The sequence below is a fragment of the Phacochoerus africanus genome, chromosome 9 (assembly GCF_016906955.1).
Source record: "Phacochoerus africanus isolate WHEZ1 chromosome 9, ROS_Pafr_v1, whole genome shotgun sequence".
NCBI classification, from domain to species: Eukaryota; Metazoa; Chordata; class Mammalia; order Artiodactyla; family Suidae; genus Phacochoerus; species Phacochoerus africanus.
The window spans coordinates 3,007,094-3,023,217 of NC_062552.1; the positions used below are offsets into that span (position 1 = coordinate 3,007,094).

A 16,124-nucleotide genomic window follows, 5' to 3' on the forward strand; every position below is an offset into this window, starting at 1 on the left:
CTCCCTCTCCCCTGTGTACACACACACACACACCCCAACTCTGGAGCTCCCTCTCCCCTGTGTACACACACACACACACACACACACCAACTCTGGAGCTCCCTCTCCCCTGTGTACACACACACACACACACCAACTCTGGAGCTCCCTCTCCCCTGTGTACACACACACACACACACACACACACCAACTCTGGAGCTCCCTCTCCCCTGTGTACACACACACACACACCCCAACTCTGGAGCTCCCTCTCCCCTGTGTACACACACACACACACCCCAACTCTGGAGCTCCCTCTCCCCTGTGTACACACACACACACACCAACTCTGGAGCTCCCTCTCCCCTGTGTACACACACACACACACACACACACACCCCAACTCTGGAGCTCCCTCTCCCCTGTGTACACACACACACACACACACACACACACCAACTCTGGAGCTCCCTCTCCCCTGTGTACACACACACACACACCCCAACTCTGGAGCTCCCTCTCCCCTGTGTACACACACACACACACCAACTCTGGAGCTCCCTCTCCCCTGTGTACACACACACACACACCCCAACTCTGGAGCTCCCTCTCCCCTGTGTACACACACACACACACACACACACACACACCAACTCTGGAGCTCCCTCTCCCCTGTGTACACACACACACACACCCCAACTCTGGAGCTCCCTCTCCCCTGTGTACACACACACACACACCAACTCTGGAGCTCCCTCTCCCCTGTGTACACACACACACACACCCCAACTCTGGAGCTCCCTCTCCCCTGTGTACACACACACACACACACACACACACACCAACTCTGGAGCTCCCTCTCCCCTGTGTACACACACACACACACCCCAACTCTGGAGCTCCCTCTCCCCTGTGTACACACACACACACACCAACTCTGGAGCTCCCTCTCCCCTGTGTACACACACACACACACCAACTCTGGAGCTCCCTCTCCCCTGTGTACACACACACACACACACCCCTGCAGACCTGCCGTCCAAAACATACATGACCCCTCGTGTCAGTATCTGGGAGGTGGGGAAGCTATCGAAGATGCTGAGCTGTGGTTTTGAGAGGCGATCTGCACAGCTTGCTCAGCTTTTAGATTGCTGAACTCTGGGGAGCACCCAGAAGGGTTTTTTTTCTGGTTCTGAATCTGGGCTCAGGTTTAGAATTTGGAATCTGTACCTCTGATCCAGAACTGAATGCCTTAAAGGACTCTGTATTTATCTGGGGCATTTGTCCTTCTCTTCCTCTTAAATCTTCACACGAGGCAGCCTCTGGACGTAGCACTAGATTCCAGCGGGGGGAGGAGGGTGCACAGTCCCCGTGTGGTCCAGCACCAGCGGGCCCCACGGTGGGGAGCAGCCCAGCTCTGCAGCCCCGCGCTGAGGTGCTGAGTCGGCTCCCCGGGCTGCGTTGGGCAGGCGGGGTGAGAAGCCCCGACCCCTGTGCCGGTGCCGCCCCCGCGGTCCTGGGAGACCTGCCCGGCTCTCGCCCAGAGCGCGGTGCACAGCAGCAAGTGCTGGGCACGCGTGTCCAGGCAGGCGATGCCCTGGTCGGACCGCAGACCTTGAACCAGCCTGGGAGCTTCCTGCGTGTGCGCCCCGAGCCACTGCCTCTGGTTCTCTGTAGACTCGAGAAGTAACCGTGTTACCACGTAATGAGTGAGCTGGCCGAGGTCACAGACCAAGTCCAGACCCAGGCCCCCCGTCACTGCCCAGCACCAGCGGTCCCAGGAACCCCATGCCGGTTTCCTCCGGCACAGCTTCTAGATTGGCCGACGGAAGGCCGTGGTATTTGCACGCGTCAGAGGAAGCCGTCTTGGTCCTTCCACGGGGCCGAACCCAGGCTTCGGGTCCTTAGCGACGGTCCCCCCGGCCTCAGGGTCTGGGGAGGCTCCGCTCACGGTCATGCCCACCGATTTTACACCCGGCTCTACCGAGTGCCACACAAGTGGGTTCTTCTGTGGCTCAGCTCTGCAGTGTTTTGAGTAATCCCCCGTTTGTTTTCCATTTTAGAAACTTCGTGAATACTTTCATTCAGTTTAAGAAGCCTATTATTGTAGCTGTAAACGGCCCAGCCATTGGACTCGGAGCGTCCATACTGCCTCTGTGCGACGTGGTCTGGGCCAACGAAAAGGCCTGGTTTCAGACACCCTACACAACCTTCGGACAGAGTCCAGACGGCTGTTCCACCGTCATGTTCCCCAAGATCATGGGGGGCGCGTCTGTGAGTACCGCCTCTTCTCACACCACCCCGAGCACTGCCCGCGGACGGCTGGCTCGGCTGCTGCTCTGCGGACGTGCCCGCTGCCGGTCGCCCTCTGGGGCGTTTGCGTCAGGTGCAGGGGGGGTTCAGCTCGTGTTCATGAACTCACGTTCTAATCCACGAGGTCACGGGAGGGCTTCAGGTTTGGTTCATGGGCTGTGTGGCGACGCTGCTTTGCCTCACTCCCGAGAAGGGGCTCCGTCTCTGTGTCATTCTCATCGAGAGCCACCGGGAGAAAAACCCAGTTCGTACCCCAAAAAGTAGAGTTTGCAGTCGAAAGGTCCTTGACCTAATAACCGAAAAGCGTGCTTGCAGGGAACAGAGTTGCTGAGTTTCAGGGGGCTTTTCCCACAGAATCGCGGGGTTTTATTGGCCTAGCTCTCTCACCTGCCCATGGCAAGAGTTTGTGTTGGGGTTGTAGCTTGTGCTTAATAGAAATTACCCGTACCGTGTTGTCCCTGAAATGGGGCCAGAGGCAGTGTCACGGGTTGGGATCTGCAGAAGTGGGGGCTGAGGTGGCCTGTGGTGTGCGGCAGAGTCCTGGCGCCTGTGGCAGGGAGGGGCCGAGCTGCGAGGCAGCCCCACCAAGCTTCACACCTCGTGGCCTCAAGCACGTGGACTAAAGGGGCAGGTCCTTTGTGTCTGTCATTGCTGAGCATGGGCTTCATTGTCGCCCTACAGCAGGGGCTCCCTGTGACACTGATGCACCCCACCCCACCCCGCGTGGCTGGGCAGCCAGATGTTAGCGGCACAGTCCCCTTCATTCCTCCAAATCCACCTCTTCTGCCCGTGCCAGACCTAGGGACTCGGCGTGTCCCAGGCAGGAATCGGACGTCCAGCTTAGTGCAGGAGGAGGAGGAAGAGCCACGGCCTCCTCTCCTTCTCAATGATGGAGAGGCAGGACCTTGCCAGCAGAGCGGCCTGGCAGGCACCTCCGCACTGCGTGATCTCTGTTAGCAGAAGTGAGGCCGCCCAGCCACACCTCCCTTGGCCCCAGACAACGCGGCCCAGCCCGAGGGCCCAACGGACAGGGCAGAGCAGGGTGGGAGCCCAGGGGGTCCTGGGTCGGAGAAGGGACTGCCGTTAGAGAAGCTGGCAGAGCTGGCGGAGGGTTTGCAGTGCGGTTGTGATGTGTCTGCTGGTTATTTTCTGGGTTTTGATCATCCTGAGATGTCACCATTAAGGACAGCTGGGTGAAGGGTTACAGGCGCTCTTGGACTGGCTGATACAGCCTTTCCATAAATCTAGACTCACGGCCAGAGCGAGTTTAAGGTCATTTAAAGAAATGCCAAGGAGGAGGGAGTCTCGTAGGACAAACCACAGCCCCACAGCCACACCTGCTCTCAGAGCCCCCCGGCCTCGGCTCCCATCCCCCACCCTCAGCCCCCACCTCTGCGGCCTCGGTGGTCGTCCCGGTGGTGGGACGCTGGTCCCCGAGCTGCTGCTCTTGTCCATGTACAGCCGCAGCTGGGGCAGGAAGACGAGGGCGGCTGTCCCGGGCCAGCGCGTGGGGCTGAGGCTGGCGGCCAGGGCAGACAGGGACCGCCTGCGCCTGGAGGGGAGGGTGGTCCGGCCTGGCCCGGCCGTGACCTCCACGTGGCAAAAAATGAGGTTCGAAGAGGCCACGAGAGGACAGAGGCCCATCGTCAGGCCAGTCCAGGCGGCTGTGTCCATGCCAACTAGCCGAGCTCAGCGCCCAGGTTCAGGTGGGGCTCGAGCACATCCTCACACCTCAGTGGCCGGGTTGCGTGAGGCGTCGTTCCCCTACAGTTGCGGTGAAGCAAACGCGGCCTGGAGGCTGCCCGCCCACCACCCCTTCCGGCCGAGCCGGGCTCAGGGCCCCTCTCTGCGGATCCGCCCTGGGCAGAGCAGACGCGGCCGCCTTTCTCCGCCGCTGCCTCTTGAGCCTCCTTTACGGGAAGGGGTCTATAAGACCCCCGCACCCCCCAGCTCGCACCCCCTGCAGCCTGCCCTGGGGTCGCTGGAGGCCGCGGGGCCGCAGGTACCCAACGTCTCGGGAGGCGCGGTGGCGGCCGCGTGATGTGTCCGAACGTTGGGACCTTGTCTCTTCGGGGAACGTGCGTCGACGGGGCCCCAGAAGCGCGCGGTCGGGTCGCCTCCGTGACCCGTGGGCTCCCGGGGTGGGGGCACCTGCAGGGCGCACGGCAGAGGAAAGCGTGGGTCAGGCGGCAGCTGCTTTGCCGAACACTTCGCTTCCCCTTTGTCCTCCTTTCGGCGTCTGGGAGCCCCTGGTTTGACTGAGAACACACCCCCCCCACACACACACACACCCACACACACACACCCTGAAAAGGGACCAGGACCAAGTGAAAATCGGTTTCCTGCGCCCACACCTCCCTGTGGTCCCCGGTCCTGGGCGGTTTCTTACTTTAACATCCAGGTGCTAAGGGCCCCCGGCAGCAGAGTTCCCCCCCCCCCCCCACGGCAGAGTCTCCCGCCCTTAGGTTAGAACCCTGCGCAGGGTGAGCAGCGCGTCGTGGCCCCTGCTGAGTTGTGGTGCAAATCGCTAAAGTCACCGGCTGCGTCAGCCGCGCTGGCACCTCCGTGCCCGGGAGCCTGGTGTGGGTGTTGGATGCGCCAGGGGGAGGGCCGACCCGGGAGCCTGAGGGAGGGACACGCCAGGCCCCGCGCCGCTCCAGCGAGGGGACCCGTTCTCACCTGGGTTCCTTGGTTACGTCGTCCGGGGGCTTGTTCTGCCTCCTAAGCAAGCGTTTTGTCTTTAAGAATCCCTGGCCCGTAGGTTCGCTGCCAGCTGCCCGGCTGATGGCGCCCCCCACGCTAGAACTTTCCCGGGCTGGGTCTCCCTTGTCCTCCTCTCACGCCCGCATCCTCTGCCTTTCAGGCCAATGAAATGCTGCTCAGCGGGCGGAAGCTGACGGCGCAGGAGGCCTGCGGCAAAGGCCTGGTCTCGCAGGTGTTCTGGCCCGGGACCTTCACGCAGGAGGTCATGGTCCGCATCAAGGAGCTCGCGTCCTGCAACCCGGTTGTACGTCCCGCCCCTCCCGTCCCCCGTGCCCCCCGGAGCCCAGGGCCTGCATCTCACGGTGCCACTTAGCCACGTCGAAACGTCCCTGAATGTCCGCGGGCCGCGGCCTTTGCCGCGCTCCTCCCTGTCCCCAGAGCCCTGTGCTGTCGCCACACGCGTGGGATCGACGTTGCAGGATCAAAGGTTCTTAGCATTGGCCGCGCAGCTCCCGCCTCAGCTCCCCCAGGCGTCCGCACACCTCCCCACTGCCCTGAATTCCGGCTAGAAAACCCCCTCAGCGGCCGTCACAGGAGCGGACGCTGGCGGCAGCCCCCGCCCCCCGCCCCCCACAGTGGCCCAGGCCCAAGGCTGGTCTCGATGCTGGGGCGGGGCCAGGGTGTGCAGAGCCCGGGTCTCTTTCGAAACAGTTGCGCAGCCCTTAGACGTCAAGGATTCGTCGGGCGTGCACCATGAATGGGATGCACTTTCTGGCCCCGGGGGCCTGACCGGTGTGGGGAGGCGTTGGGGCAGCGCCTCGGGTGCCGCCGCTGCCTCTGCACACGTGGGGGCGGCCGGGAGCCCGGCTCGCGGCCCCGGTCCCTGCCGGCTAACCCGCCCCCGTTGTCTGGCGCAGGTGCTGGAGGAGTCCAAGGCGCTGGTGCGCTGCAGCATGAAGCCCGAGCTGGAGCAGGCCAACGAGCGGGAGTGCGAGGTGCTGCGGAAGATCTGGGGCTCGGCCCAGGGCATGGACTCCATGCTCAAGTACCTGCAGCGGAAGATCGACGAGTTCTGAGCCGGCCGCCGGCGCCGCGGGGCTCGCACGGGACGGCGGGGCTCCAGGGGGCCCGCGCCCCCTCCGGCCTGAGCCAGGCTCGCTCTGTAGCTCGCGCTTGGAGGCAGGACTTGAGACAGCCCAGCTGTTTATGACCAAGGAGTTTTAAGTACTGTAACTTGACAATAAATAACTACAACGCTCCTTCGGCCAAACGTCCTTATTTTGTACTTAGCAAGGACCCCAAGTATCAAAGTGTCAGGGGGGCTCCGGGCGGCTCCTGGAGGCGCTGACGTTTGTTTTCTTCGGCTACTTCTGTATTCGAGAGAAGCGCGTCCTCCTGGTTTGGGTGGCAGAAAAGTCTGGAATGATGTTTGTTTTCCTTACTTTTTCTTTCTAGAAACAGCATCTAAAGAGGTGTTAGCCAGCCTCGCCTCCCCTGCCCCAGACCAAAACCCAGAAAGATCTGAGGCGTGCCCTTGTCTCCAAGAAGGTACAAAGCCTCAGAGCTGGAAAATCCTAAATCCAAAGGAAGGCTTATCTTGGAGAAGTATTTCTGAGGAGACGCCCACTGAACATAACCCCAGACAAAATAAAACACACTTAGGATTCATGCTGAGACATCAATTGACGGACGCTTCCTTTGTTAAAATCTGCCCGCTTCTTACCCAGTCACCATGAAGAAACCACTCTCCGGGGAAAGCTTGTTTGGCAGTATTAGTGAATCACTGGATAGCCTGAGTATGGTATCATAAGTTGTAAGTTAATCCTAGTGGGTTTCTAATTTGTTTTTCTGACCCTTTTGTAAAATACTACATAAGTGCTTCTTGTGGCTGGGTGAGAAATTCTACTTTATATGCAGTTTTGGTTTTCTATTTGCAGATACGATTGATGTACTACACCAAAAAAAAAAAAAGGTATTTTTATGTTTATAAAATGTAATTTTTAGGTTCACTTAGAATATATTTTATTTAATAAGTTAAAATTCTCTCGGCACACTATTAAATGCAGAAACTCCTTTTTCAGAGAAAGAACTACCTTCTATTCGATGTTTAAGGTTCTTGGTCTCTACTTTCATGTCCACACAACACACCAAGTCCAGGCTACTGTCCAGCAGTGCCCTGTGTACATCATGTCCCCATTCCTGCCGGGAGTGGGGGCTGATTCCTGATTCCAGACGCCTGGCCCGGGCTAGGCTTCTGAGCTTGCAATCATATTGAATGTATGACAAGTGAAATAAAATCAAAACCTTATTTTTGTACAGTTTTGAAGTTTATACTTAGAACCGACCACCTCCCGGCCTCGTGGAGAGCTGTACAGTGTGTAAATCTGCCTTTACCTTGGACTGGTTGGTGCAGTATTTTTGCATCTGTGGGACCTACTTTTTCGTTCCGTAGTTTGAACTATATATAAACTGTACAATCTGTAAAGTTTTTATAGAATAAATATTCAGCTGTGAAAACTGGTTAAATAAAACTAATATTTCTTAACACATTTGAAATGTTTCTCTGATAATTCCTCCCTTCTGAGATTTCTCAGGGGCTGTTTCCTCTCTTTTTGGTGAAATACGCTCAGGGGCCTACCACGGTTGAGCAGGGTACGGGAAGTCCACCCCACAGTGTAAGCAGAAGTGGGGGTGGGGGGGCAGCCAGCTAGGGCCACCCCGCTGCCCTCGGGACAGAGCAGGGGCCGGGGCCAGGGCCCGGCCCCCTCGGGGCTCCAACCTGCTTATACTTTCCTTGGCTTTGACACTGCTGCCAACGAACGTCACGCGGCAGAAGGAAACTGTTACAGGAGAACCAGCAGCTACCCGCTAGCGGGACAACAAGGGGACAGAGCCAGGCGCACAGGCTGTCCGCTGCGTCCGGCGCTGCCCTCAGGAAGCCCGGTCCAGTCGGCCCCTTCTGTGGCCTCTGGGTTCCCCGAGGCCTTTCTGTCCTTCCCGTAACCAGCTTTCGCCAGCCAGGCCCTTCCTGTCCAAGAACGCCCTGGGGGCCTCCAGACGTGCTGGGGGCAGCCCTCCCCTGGAAGGGAGAGACTTCACCCAGGCGAGGCAGACCTCTGAGTGCCTTTAGGCCTCAGAGTAAAGCCCAGAACTGGAACGACGTCCTGAATCTGCCACTGCACACACCTGTTCAGCTTTACACCCGAGGAAACAGGTGGGGGCGCTGGAGCCCGGGTAGCCCGCGTTCACGCTGCACTGCCCTGTGCACCTGCCTCCCTCAGCAGCTGCACTTGCCAGCATCAAGAGATGAACACGGGCTTTTGGCGCTCCGAGCACTGGGCACGGGGGATGTCAGGCTCACCTGGAGAGGGCTTCAGAACCACCAGCGGCCCAGGAAACCAGTTAAACCATCATCTCCGGGCTGAGATGCAAGCTCTGGGGTGTTTGGCTTTTCTGTGCCTGGAGCCTCCAGCCTGTCCTGTAGGCCTGGGCTTCTGTGACTGGGAGCGCTGGGCAGAGAGGGTTGTTGGAGGCTGCTTGGCCGCTCGGGATTTACGACTCTCAAGTGGAAAAAGTCTAAAACCTGGAGTTGATGGTCTGCAAACTATCCTGCGCCTGGAGGAGCTGGGCCCGTCCACCACCCTATCCCAAAACGACCCACCAGCAGTCCAACATAAGCTCTGGGGCCCAGGGTCCCACAGCCAGACCCCGGAACCCAGCTCTGCCGGCTAGTGGGTGGGCAATAGCCCCAAGCCCTGGCTTCACCCACCAGTAGGCAGGCATCAGCCCTAGGCTTTCCTGAACCTCAACTCCACCCACCAGTAAGCCAGCACTGCAGTAGGACCCCTGGGGTTTTGCAGCCAGCCCCCTCAGGACCAGGCCCCAACAACCAGTGGCCAACATCCTCCCCACAAGGTGGGGCCTACCAACCAACCAGACCGGGGGACCAGGGGCCCTCGGAGCATAGCAGCTCACCCACATCGCTGCCACGACAAAGGCCCATGCAGCCCACACAGGAGGCACCCCAGCATGCAGCCCTAGTGCACTCCTGGGACACACACGTCTACAAAAGGCCTCTTCTCCAAGATCAGGAAAAGTAACCAACCTACCCGGCACAGTGAGTTAGGCAAAAAGAGGCAACAGAGGAACGTCTGCCAAACAAAGGAGCAAGTTGAAACTCCAGAAGGACTAAATGAAGTAGAGCAAGCTGCCTGAGGAAGAGTTGAGAGTAATGACGGCAAAGGCCATCAAAGGGAGAAGAATGGATGCTCAGAGCAAGAAGTTACAACCCAACAGATGAAGAATGCAATAACCAAAAAGAAAAATACACCAGAAAGAACCGAGTGTGGACTAAACGACAGAGAAGCAGATCAGTGAGCTGAAAATGGACACAAAAAACAAGACGGACATACGCTGCCTACAGAAGACTCACTTCAGATCTGAAGACACATAAGAGGATGGAAAAAATTATTCCCCGCAGAAGCAGAAATCAAAAGGAAGCCAGGGTAGCAACACTTAGGAGGCAAAGCAGACTTTAAAACAAAGCCTGGGACAAGGGACAAAGAAGGGTATTACAGAACAATCAATCCAAGAAGACGTAACAGTTGAAAATGTGTGTGCAGCCAACCTCTAAGCACTTAAGCATGTAAAGCAAATAACAGACATGAAGGGAGAAAGTGACAGTAACACGGTTCTGGGGGGATTTCAACACCCCACTTACATCAATGGACAGATCACCCAGACGGAAAACCACTAAGGCAGTGCTGGCCTTAAAGGGCACATTGGATCGGACAGACTTAATAAATAACAGTCCACCACAAGGCATCCGAATACGCATTCTTTTCAAGTGCACGTGGAACATTCTCCAGCAGAGGTCACGTGCTGGGCCATAAAATAATCCTTGATAAATTTAAGAAAATGTCATAACAAGAATCTTTCCAACCACAACACCTTGAGACTAGAAATCAAGCATAGAAACAACAAACACCTCCAAAGAAACAGAGACATGATGAAGCATGAAACAATGTATACGTGTATGTGTGCCTGGGTCACCATGCTGTACAGCAGAAAAGTGACAGAACACTGTAAACCAGCTGTAATGGAAAAAAATTAAAATCATAAAAAAACCACAAACTTGAAGGCTAGATAGTATGTTACTACACAACCAATGGGTCACTGAAGAAACCAAAGAAGAAATTTTAAAAATGCCTGGAGACAGATGAAAATAACCACGATCCAAAAATCTGTGGGACACATTCAGGCACGATCTGGCCTTGGAGTCGCTTGAGCCCTTCGTCTGAGTTTCCTTATTTGTAAATGGGGATGCTCACGTCCGCCTGCCCGACAGGGGGCGATACAGAGGATGAGCGGTCATGCAGGACGAGGTCGAGGATATGAGATGATAAAGTATGATACAGTAGATGCCCACTCAATGACAGGTAAACCTTTAGGGTTCTTTTCTTAGTTGAGGCCCTTAAATACAAATAAAGTTCAAAAATCAGGTGTAACAACATAAAATATCCACATCTTTTTTAAAAGCCAATTTCTTCTAGGTCTGTTTCAATATAAAATAAATCTAATTATTAAACAATAATGAGCATGCTCATGTAAGAGAAATCATACATGGTGTTTCCATTAAGTAGGTGCTTTATAAGAGTCCTGAATGTTATACATACTCTCAAAGTAATAAAATGGCTTAAAAATGTAAAAAAAAAAAAAATCTATGGGACACAGCAAAAAGCAGCTCTAGGAGGGAAGTTTATACCAATACAGGTTTACCTCAGGAAACAAGAAAAATCTCAACCTAACCTTACACCTAGTGGAACTGGAAAAATTTTTTAAACGATGAGCAGAAGGAAAGAGAGCAGAAATAAATGAAATAGGAGAAAATAGAAAATAGCAATGAAACTAAGAGTACTTTGAAAAAAAATCAACAAAATTTATAACCCTTTAGCCATACTCATCAAGAGGGAAAAAAAAAAAAAAAAAGAGTCCAAGTCAATAAAATCAGAAGTGAAAAAAAGTTTCAACACCATAGATACACAAAGGGTAAGAGACTACTGGAAGAAACAGACAAACTCCTAGAAATGGACGCCCTCTTACGACTGAACCAGGAAGAAACAGAAAATATGAACAGACCGCTCACCAGCAACGAAACTGAATCAGTAACTTTAAAAAAGCCTCCCCAGGAGTTCCCGTCGTGGCGCAGTGGTTAACGAATCCGACTAGGAACCATGAGGTTGCGGGTTCGGTCCCTGCCCTTGCTCAGTGGGTTAAACGATCCGGTGTTGCCGTGAGCTGTGGTGTAGGTTGCAGACGCGGCTCGGATCCCGCGTTGCTATGGCTCTGGCATAGGCCGGTGGCTACAGCTCCGGTTCAACCCCTAGCCTGGGAATCTCCATATGCCACGGAAGCGGCCCAAGAAATAGCAACAACAACAGACAAAAAGACAAAAGACAAAAAAAAAAAAAAAAAAAGCCTTCCCAAAGTCCGGGACCAGATGGCTTAACACTTAAAGAACAGTTAACACCTATCCTTCCCAAACTATTCCAAAAAAATTTCAAAAAAAATTGCCAAGGAAGGAATACTTCGGAACTCATTGAGTCCAGTATCATCTTGATACCAAAATCAGACAACGCTATCACAATAAGAAAATTACAGGCCAATATCACTGATAACAGAGATGCAAAAATCCTCAACAAAATATTAGCGAACAAAATCTAATGGTACATTGAAAGAATCATCCACCATGATCAAGTGAGATTTATCCTAGGGATACAAGGATTTTTCAGTATCTGCACATCAGTCAACGTTATGCACCACATCAACAAACTGAAGAATAAAAACCATATGATCCCGGGGGGGGGAGGGGGGGACAAGCAGGAGCCATAACTCTCTCAGGCTTCAGACAATATTACAAAGCTACAGTCATCAAGACGGTGTGGTACTGGTACAAAAACAAACATACCGACCAATGGAACAGAATAGAGAACCCAAAAATGAACCCAGACACCTTCAGTCAACTACTCTTTTACAAAAGAGGCAAGAATATAAACTGGGAAAAAGACTGTCTCTTCAGCAAGTGGTGCTGGGAAAACTGGACAGCTGAATATAAATCAAATGAAACGAGAACACACCCTCCCACCATGCACAGAAATAAACTCAAAATGGCTTAAAGACTTAAACCTAAGACAAGACCCCATCAACGAGAAGAGAACATAGGCAAAACATTCTCCAACATCAGCCATACAAATGTTTTCTTAGGTTAGTCTCCCAAGGCAATAGAAATAAAACCAATGGGACCCAATCAAACTTACACGCTTTTGCACAACAAAGGAAATCATATAAATAGATATAGATAGATAGATAGATAGATAGATAAACCAACAGACAGACAACCTAGAGAAAGGGAGAAAGTAACTGTAAACAATGCAACCAACAAGGGCTAAATCTCCAAAACATGCAAACAACTCATTCAACAGCAAAAATACAAACAACCCAACTGAAAAATGGGCAGAACACCCAAGCAGACATGTCTCCAAAGAAGACACAGGGATGGCCAGCAGCCACATGAAAAGATGCTGAGCATCACTAATGATTAGAGAAATGCAGATCAACACTACAATGAGGTACCACCTCACAGCAGGCAGAATAGGCCATCATTAATAAGTCTGCAAATAAATGCTGGACAGGGTGTGGAGAAAACGGAACCCTCCTACACTGCTGGTGGGAATACAAATTGGTACAACCGCTATGGAAAACCGTATGGGGCTACTTCAGAAACCTCAATACAAAATTGATCCAGCAATCCCACAGTCTGGCCATATATCCAGACACAACTAGTCATTCAAAAAGATACATGCACCGCATGTTCACTGCGGCACTATTCACAATAGCCAAGACATGGAAGCACTCTAAATGTCCAATGGCAGATGAATGCATTAAGATGTGGTACATACACACAACAGAATTCTACTCAGCCATAAAAGAACAAAATAACGCCATTTGCAGCAACATGGATGGAACTAGATTCTCATACTAAGTGAAGAAAGTCAGAGAAAGGAAAATACCATATGACATCACTTATGTGTGAAATCTAATATATGGCACAAATTAACTTATCTACAGAAAAGAAACGAACTCATGGAAATGGAGAACAGAGTTGTGTTTGCCAAGCCGGGTGGGGAAGGAGAGGGATGGACTGGGAGTTTGGGGTTAGTAGATGAAAACCATTGCATTTGGAGTGGACGAGCCATGAGGTCCTGCTGTACCGTGCTGGGAACTACTTCCAATCCCCTGTAATGGATCATCATGGAATATGAGACAAAGAATGTATGTATACGTATAGTTGGGTCACTTTGCTATACAGCAAAAATTGACAGAACATTGTAAACCAACTATAATTTTTTTAAAAGGTTTTTAAAAAAACATATGATCATGTCAATAGATGCAGAAAAAGCCTTCGACAAAATTCAACATCCATTTATGATAAAAACCCTCCTAGAAAGTGGGCATAGAGGGAACATATGCCAACATGATAAACACTATCTATATGTGACAAGCCCACAGCTAACATATTCAATGGCAAAAAGCTGAAAGTGTTTTCTCTAAGAACAGGAGCAAGAAAAGGATGTCCACTCTTGTCACTTTTACTCAACATGGGCTAGGAAGTCCTGGTCATAGCATTCAGGAAAAGGAAATAAAAAGAAACAGAAACTGGAAAGGAAGAAGTAAAACTGTCCCCAGATGATACACCACACAGAGACAATTCTAAAGGTGCCACCAGAAAACTACTAGAGCTCATGCGTTCAGTAAAGATGTAATTAATAAAAATATACATAAATCTGTTGCATTTTTATACGCATTTTTATACACCACCAAGAAGCGAAATTTAAAAATTCCATGAACAATTACATCAAAAAGAATAAACTACCTAGGTAGGAATAAACCTGCATAAATAGGTTTAAAGATCTGTACTCAGAAAACTAAGATGCTGATAAAAGTTGAAGAACAAACAAATGGGGGAGTTCCCGTCGTGGCGCAGTGGTTAACGAATCCAACTAGGAACCATGAGGTTGCAGGTTCGGTCCCTGCCCTTGCTCAGTGGGTTAACGATCCGGCGTTGCCGTGAGCTGTGGTGTAGGTTGCAGACGTGACTCGGATCCCGCGTTGCTGTGGCTCTGGCATAGGCCAGTGGCTACAGCTCCGATTCAACCCCTAGCCTGGAAACCTCCATATGCCACGGGAGCAGCCCAAAAAATGGCAAAAAGACAAAAAAAAAAAAAAAAAAGGCTTTCACCCTAAAACCAGGAACAAGTGAAAGATGTCTGCTTTTGCTACGTTTATTCAAACATTACCTTGACGGTTCTAGTCAGTACAATTAAGAGAAACAATGGAATATTACTCAACCATAAAAAATAATGAAATCTTGCCATTTGTGAAACCATGGAAAGACTTTGATGCTTCGATAAGTCAGACAAAGACAAACACCATATGATCTCACTTGTATGTAAAATTCAAAACAAAACAAAGCCACCAAGTTCACAGATATGAAAAACAGACTGGTGATCCCCGGAGGCTGGGGTGGGAGGGGCGGGGGAACAGATGAAGGGGGTCAAGAGGTATAAACTTCCAGCCGTAAAACAGGTCATGGGGGGTGATATATAGCATGGCAAGTGTAGTTAATACTGTACTGTATACCTGAAATTCGCAGAGAGGAGTTCCTATCGTGGCACAGCGGAAACAAATTCGACTAGGAACCATGAGGTCGAGGGTTCGATCCCTGGCCCCGCTCAGTGGGTTAAGGATCCGGCATTGCTGTGAGCTGTGGTGTAGGCTGCAGACACAGCTAGGATCCTACAAAGCTGTAGCTCCGATTTGCCCCCTAGCCTGGGAACCTGCATATGTTGTGGGTGCAGCCCTGGAAAGACAAAAGACAACAAGGGGGGGCGGTTTCTAGATTGCATAGGAAGAAGTAAAAATATCTACTTACAGGCAACATGACCTCACACATAGAAAACGCTAAAGCATCCAATCCCAAGGTGCCATGATCCAGTTGCGCCAAGGTGGGAATTCCTACACGACTAATCTTTATACTCTGCTGGTGGAATGCCCCCCCACCCCCCACCCAGCCCATCCCCATCTGTGGCCCCTCACCCAGCTTCCCAAAGGGGGCTGTGCTCTCAGAGGCACGAGGACCACCTGCTCCCACTCACGGCTCCGGTGCCTGCTTCCTTGGTGGTCTCTGCTCGGCTGGGCTGGCCGTCCCGGGTGGGGGCAGCAGCCACTCAGACAGCACGTGAGTTCACGTCTCAGGCCCTTGGTCACCCAAGGCCCGCCGCCACCGCTGGGGCTTTGGGGGGCTTCCCAGCGTCCTGCCTGGGGGCTCAGGGCTGTCTCCCCTTTGCTCTGAACCTGGGCCCAGATGGTTGAGGGCTGGGCCAGCGAGGCCTCGTCCTGGCATGGGGACCCATTTGCCAGCCTCTGACTCTTCATCAAAGACCTGGCCCGGCTGCCTGGCGGCCACTGTTACAACAGAAAAATGAGAGACGCGCTCAAAGAGATGGGGCCACCTGGGGGCTCCTGGAGAGTCTGTGAACCCCCCATGGCAGGTCGGCACCCCCCCAGCACCCTCTTCCTGGACCCACATGGTCTGGGTAAGACGAAAAGTCGGTTGATTTTCACTGGGCTGTAAATTTTTGTTAGTAGTGGTCTGTTAGTTGTGACAGCACTGATTTCCCTTGTTACTAGAAAAGCTTTATCACCCAGAGCTTTACAGCCTCCTGGAGTGAGAAGCTATGACGTAAACACACCTTGGAGAAGAAAAATGACCTGTAATTCTTGCTCGAGCAAGGTGTGTGCTTACCAGACAGTAGCAGCCCTCAGCTGTCGCAGGACTGAGCTGCCCCCATTCCTAAGTGTTTTCACACACCTGCACCCCCCACGTCCAGTTCTAGTTTCCCAGGAAGACGACTACCCCGTTGCCTGTGACACGAGAGGGACGCCAACCGTGGGCCTTGCAGATTTTGAGGTTTAAATCACCGGCTCCAGCGACTGTGTGTGAGGTTGTCATGGGGACCAGGCAGATGCAGGGGCAAGGGGTAGGGTGTCTTTCCTACTTTGCACACCTG

The 16,124-nt window shown here is 52.7% G+C and overlaps 1 protein-coding gene across 2 annotated transcripts in view; it reads left to right on the forward strand.

Annotated features, from left to right (window-relative positions):
- CDYL (chromodomain Y like) overlaps nt 1–7,544 on the forward strand; it is a 126,734-nt gene extending 119,190 nt beyond the window's left edge. For both annotated transcript variants that reach the window (XM_047797692.1, XM_047797693.1), the window contains 3 exons: nt 2,043–2,253; nt 5,156–5,299; nt 5,913–7,544. In XM_047797692.1, coding sequence (XP_047653648.1) covers nt 2,043–2,253; nt 5,156–5,299; nt 5,913–6,071 — 514 coding nt within the window. In that variant the 3' untranslated portion in view covers nt 6,072–7,544. The remainder of the gene's footprint in view (nt 1–2,042; nt 2,254–5,155; nt 5,300–5,912) is intronic.
- The last annotated feature ends 8,580 nt before the right edge of the window (nt 7,545–16,124 follow it).